A 6,000-nucleotide genomic window follows, 5' to 3' on the forward strand; every position below is an offset into this window, starting at 1 on the left:
CTATATCAATACATCATTAACCTATAGAGTTATTAGAACCCAGTTTGTGAGAAATATGCATCTTTTTTCAAATTTCAATATTAACTAAATGGCAGGTTTTAACTCTTCGGAGGCCCTCTTTTAATTCTTCTCACTAATCGGTTGCGTCATGTTGTGTTAGTTAGGGAAACGCGCTTCTGGAAATGTGCATGTTGGGCATAACGCATAAAGGTCTCAAAATAAACCAATGTATAAGGAAGCAGACAAGAGTACACGATGTAATATAGGTGGCAATAGAGTTGACATATCGCTCGGCGAGTGGACAACCCCTGGACAAATGCCGTAATACGGTGGTAACCCACAGGGCCGCCCAAAAACCCGTTGGTTAGACGAACTCATATAGTTCGGTGGATATACGTGGACGCGAAGAACTAGGGACCGAGAAGAGTGGAGGGGGGGCTAGGCGTGGTCTTCATTCAGCAGTGGATCAACCCTGGCCGATGATAATACGTTTTATTATATCACCTTATTAGAGTGTACTAAACTAATTTGACCATTGTTTAAATTAAAAATAATATAGTGATTTGGTCTCGTTTGAACATTTCAAAGAGTGACTGTTGTACATTTTCAAAAATGGAGAGAAGCCAGATAAGCCCTTTTCCGTTTACGTAGGTACTTACTCAATTATAAATGAATGTTAACATTTGTGTACGTACTTACTACATTATATTGGGAAACCAGACATATTAATAATCCTAATTGTATCATTGTATGTAATTCTGATAATAATGGAAATATTACCAATTACAAGATAATTGTATTAAAGAAAGTAAAATAGGCCATAATGTTCTTCTTAGAGAAATAATTTTATCAATTGCAAAATAAAAGTGACAGCTACTATACTTAAGATAATAATGTATCAATGAATGTAAAACATTTTATATAGCATTTATTTGAATATTATTATTAAACATTAGAAAATGTTATATTTGTACCGAGCAGGGCTCGTACCTGCACCCACCGGATTCCAATCAATGCGATATATCTACGCGCGCACACAGAAAATGGTTTGAGGGGGGTTCAAATAAGGGAGTCTCAAAAAATTCTTTTAAACTCGCTCCACCATAAGGTCATATTTCAACTGATGCAGGGCCCAAACATTCGACCCACTCTAACGACGGCTTCTAACTAAAGAATTATAAAGGATTTTTAATACAGTAACATCCGAAAAGACTCGGGAAGCACGTAAGACGAATCCCAACATTTGTAGCGCCATTTTACAAACGATATTTATATGGCCACTAAGTGACAGCTTAATGTCAAACGTAATGCCAAGATCCCTTACAGATATAACTCTGCCATGCATCGAATATTGGAAAAGTAATACTCGCGAGTACTGTACCTAACTGTACCCCCGAACAATTTTAAAATACTCAAATACTAGGTAACTGCACTTTTGCTCTCGAAGTATTACTTAATTGTTGTATTTCGCGACTCAAATAAAAGAATTTTGTTTTTCTTAATCTTATACTCACCCCGTTTACATGTGGATGGATTAAAAAAGTTCAGAAGCTTCTGAATTTTCATGCGACAATTGGACCGTGCAATATCTGCGCTTGCGCAGTAGAACGATAGGTAGAATAGCGAACCTGCCGGTAAAAAAACGGACTGCATCGCGCAGACTCGTTTTGAGGCTAACCAATTTTCACGACCTGTCAAATAGTACCATAAAATGACAACATCGCGTATCGCTTAGGCTTCGGCCACACCGAAGTGCTTCGCTTAGTGCTAAGCTAGGTGCTATGCTTGTCTACTAAAAACACTACTGCCACATTGCACGCTACATGCTTAGGTACAAATTCAGTTGACATTTGGGAGCGCTCAAGTCAACAACGATATGTCACTCTCAAAACTAACCAGAATGCTACTTCTCACAGAGAATTTAAGTTTAAAATTTCGAAAGTCTCGAATTCGAACTTGTTAGGTGCATAATGTCAATTAATCTAGAATTAGTACTCTTGGAGAGTCTCAACTTTTCTACAAAGAATTTCGGAAATACGATGAAAAGTTTTTTAGTTATTTGAGGATGAACCAGGAACCATTTGACTTATTGTTGGGCAAATTAAAAGAGACATTACAAAAGGATGATACGCATTTCAGATGTTCTATAACACCCGAGGAACAACTTTATATAGGTACTCTCTTTTATAAACTGATACTATTAAACTTCCTCCATGTTGCAAAATCACTAGGTGACACAATAAAATTAACCAACATGTTTGTTCGCCGGGAGACTCACTAGGCGACTAATAATCACGTAGCGAGGCGCGAAGCGTGCAGTGTGGCCATTGCGATAGTACGTAGTGTAGCACTAAGCACCAAGCAAGGCACCTACCTATGTGGCCTCGGCCTTACTCTTGAAGAATGAGTTTGGCGAGACAGTCAGCACTTTTACGTGTGGAGAGTTATTATCGTGATATAATAATATATATAGTATAAGTACATAATATAATACCTATTAAAACTTTTTACCCGGAGCAGACCCTAGCTAGAGCAAGTATTATGTACCGGAGCGGAGCAAATCAAAAAAGGGTTCGCTCCAACCTCTGGTTATGAATACAGACCCAACAATTTCATTGTACATAAAGTGTTTCATTGTATGCAATTTCATTACTTACACAATAAATCAATTCGTCCTAGTCGTGGAATTTCCTTATTGATATCATGTTCAGAAACATCCAATATTTATAGTATTGAGTCACCGACACTGGTATTTGCTTGATAAGTGAGCTTGCGTAGTGACTGGAGCGCACCAAAGCGCCGTTCCGGTTCATAAAAACGCCAAAATTATCTCTAGGAATCGTGGATATATCATATAATAAAAAACCTGACAAACTTATTTTTATAAAATACAAATACAATTAGCTAACCACTTGTGTATGTTAATATTTTCATAGAATTATTGAGCGGTCCGGATCGTAAGATTTTCTATTTCAAGCGCTGTTTGCAAGTTGTAGGTACTAAAGAATTTGGACTTTTTCAGTTAGGTGGTTGTATTTAATATAAAAATAAAATATAAATATAATAAATAAAAAATAATATAATAAAAATAAAAAATAAGTAATATGATATTAGAAATTTCTAATATATTGTATTCAAGAACCTTAAACCGAGAACCTATAGGTACAGTTTAAAACTTCAACGCTTAAGAACTTGCCTACTATAAATACCTACATTCCAAATTTAAATAATAAGTAATATGTTTAGAGCAAAACAAGCATAGACAAAAATAGATCATTTTATAAAATATTAGTATATTTTTTAATAATGTAACATAGCTTATCCGTTTTCCAGTTTGAATTAATAAATTTGTTTGAATGGTGCCATTTTTTAATAGTAAGTAAATAAAATTAAAATACATACAGCAACTAGATTAAGACAAAATAAATAACAAGATAATAAAAATCTCTTTTCTACGTGGGTATACAAATTTTCTATCAAAGTTGCATTATTTTATTATTCTCTTAAGAATCTATAAGTACCAGGTACTGTCTACTTCAGTAATAGTGGAGTTATTCCAAAGGCAGTGATAAAAAAATATTATTTCGAGTAAAAAAAAAATCTGATATTTCTAATCGTCAAATATGTTTTGAGATGATTATCAACTTGGTACAATTATTGATAATAATATTCTTATCTTCAAGTACCTACCTTGTACAATAACAAACTTGAAATAATATTATTATCTATATCAGTATTTACAAAATTGATAAGAACATGCCACACATATCTATTGACACATTGTCAAAATCAGTTTAGTACACATAGGGAATTGTGCAAATTACCTCGCATTCTCTGTCGCCTTTCTTGGCTTAGGAATCGGAATAACTGAATATTCAATCGGCAAATCGCTTCTGTAGTCTTGGATGTCGGATGAACAGTTCGGCGTAGCTCCATTGCTCGATAAAAACGCACAAACAACAATGAAAAGCACGACCAAATAAATAAAAATAGTCCTTTTCTTTATTCGAATGTCTGTTGTCATCGTTGTGGTGTCCACTAAATATTATTATTTGTTACAGAACCAACTCTGTCTTATATCGTTATTTGACAGCCATTTCACACTTGTATTTCTTTCAGACAGTGTTGCCTTCATCAAGAAGATCATTTCCTTGACTGTCGATTCAAAACACCTAAAAATACTTTTACCCAACGAGATATATTTTTTCACTCCATTCCTAGATTAATAATATTAAAAATTAAAATCATTAGATAGCATCACCCAAAATTGATAAAAAAAAAAATACTTATATATTTTATTTTTATTATAATACTTTTTTATTGTATAGCTACCAACTGATTTCAAATTATTTCCCTTATTTTAAGGGGTCCAAATCTACCGGAGCGCTGTTCCTGTTTGTGAAATCGGTAAAATTATCGCTCCGTCTCGTGGAAAAAAATAATTTCACCGTCTGACCTAGATAGGCCGTGTAATAGAAAATCTAACACTTATTTTTATGAACAAATACACATGAAATTTGATAACTATGTAAATATTTTCAGAAAACTGTTGAGCGCTCGTTTGTAAACTTTTCCATCTCGAGCGCTACCTACTTATTTTGGATTGATTAGTAGCTTACTCTAAATGATGAAAGAGATAGAGCGGATAGAGCCGACCTGTGGAGAGGCCTTATCATTAGGACCCAGGCGAATCATTTTGGTTATGATCCTTAATAACCCGTTCACACGTGCATGGATTTACTGCTGACAGTATGTATTATCGCGACCATAACAATAAAATGCACGTGTAAACACGTATTATCATGCAAGTCCCTTACATAATAACTTAAATGTACCTACTCAAAATAACACTTCGGAATTGCAATCACAGAATTAGAAATACTAAAATATTATGTTTGAACCTAGCTTACCCAAAAATAACCAGAATGGACTTGGTTCACTATGCTTGTGAACCACTCACATAATAGTAGTAGTAAACCTCTTTAGTAATCAGTTTTTACTTGAACCTGAAAAATAATAAAAAGACCAACCATAAAATGAATATAATGTACCTACCTATATCACATCAATAACGAAAGTCTATATAATATGTATGTATCATTGAATACGGACATACTTAGTCGAAAGAAAAGAAGAAAAAAGAATACCTAAAATCTTGTGAAAAATAAATTTATTGGATGGTGTACGTCAGTGATGGATAAACTGTAGCCCTAAATAAAGAGTACTTCATCACCAATAGCATCGTGAATTTTCTACAAACACGTATCTCAATTTTTGTCAGTTTTGAGTTGTTTGATGCAATGAATTCAGAATTTGAATACGCACATATTCCACTAACACGTATCTCAAAACATACTTTATAACATAATAGATTTAAGCAATGACAAAAAACTCGTATTACAATAAAAGACTTTTATAAATATTATAAACTCATATCTTGCATTATGTGTTGGTAAGTATACAGAATACTGAACTCCGACAGTTGATTATACTGAAGCACTTTCTCGTAAGTCAAGATACGTGTTTACTGCAGTAATATCGTGGAATATTTCACAGTAAAGTTGCAACGCATTCACGTATCTCCGACAATATGACTGATCGGTCCAAAGTATAATGGGGTAGATTGAACAAACACCATTTTTTTCATGAAAATATGTGTAACTATTCTAAATGGATATGCCATAGAAGAAAATTTATTTCTGAATTAAAAACTGAGAGAATAAAATTGTTATTTGCCTCTCTTGAAAAGTTGTGTTTTTTTAAGATAAGTGTTTGTAGAAAATTAACGACGATATGTAACTATTAAATTTAAAATAATAAAATGTATGTCTCGTCTAGTATAATATATCACTATTTTTCAACATTGTTAGCCACTGCCGCCCGTGACAAATTGTGTCGCTGAGTTTCCAAACCCGCTATAACACTTTTTTGAAATAATTAAGATATATATATATCGTTGGATTCGTTATTAAAATCTATACATGAAAATTTTATCGCCTC

General features: G+C 33.5%; 1 protein-coding gene across 2 annotated transcripts in view; it reads right to left on the reverse strand.

Moving 5' to 3' along the window:
• GlcAT-I (Glucuronyltransferase I) overlaps positions 1–4,136 on the reverse strand; it is an 86,814-nt gene extending 82,678 nt beyond the window's left edge. Inside the window, exon 1 of one of the 2 annotated variants that reach the window (XM_085949026.1) lies at positions 3,825–4,136. In XM_085949026.1, coding sequence (XP_085805152.1) covers positions 3,825–4,024 — 200 coding nt within the window. In that variant the 5' untranslated portion in view covers positions 4,025–4,136. The remainder of the gene's footprint in view (positions 1–3,824) is intronic. The other variant, XM_085949027.1, reaches the window with a different exon arrangement.
• Between the last annotated feature and the right edge of the window lie 1,864 nt (positions 4,137–6,000).

Source organism: Rhyacophila brunnea, unplaced genomic scaffold (genome assembly GCF_057557595.1).
Source record: "Rhyacophila brunnea isolate RB1 unplaced genomic scaffold, BYU_Rbru_1.0 scaffold_21, whole genome shotgun sequence".
NCBI lineage: Eukaryota > Metazoa > Arthropoda > Insecta > Trichoptera > Rhyacophilidae > Rhyacophila > Rhyacophila brunnea.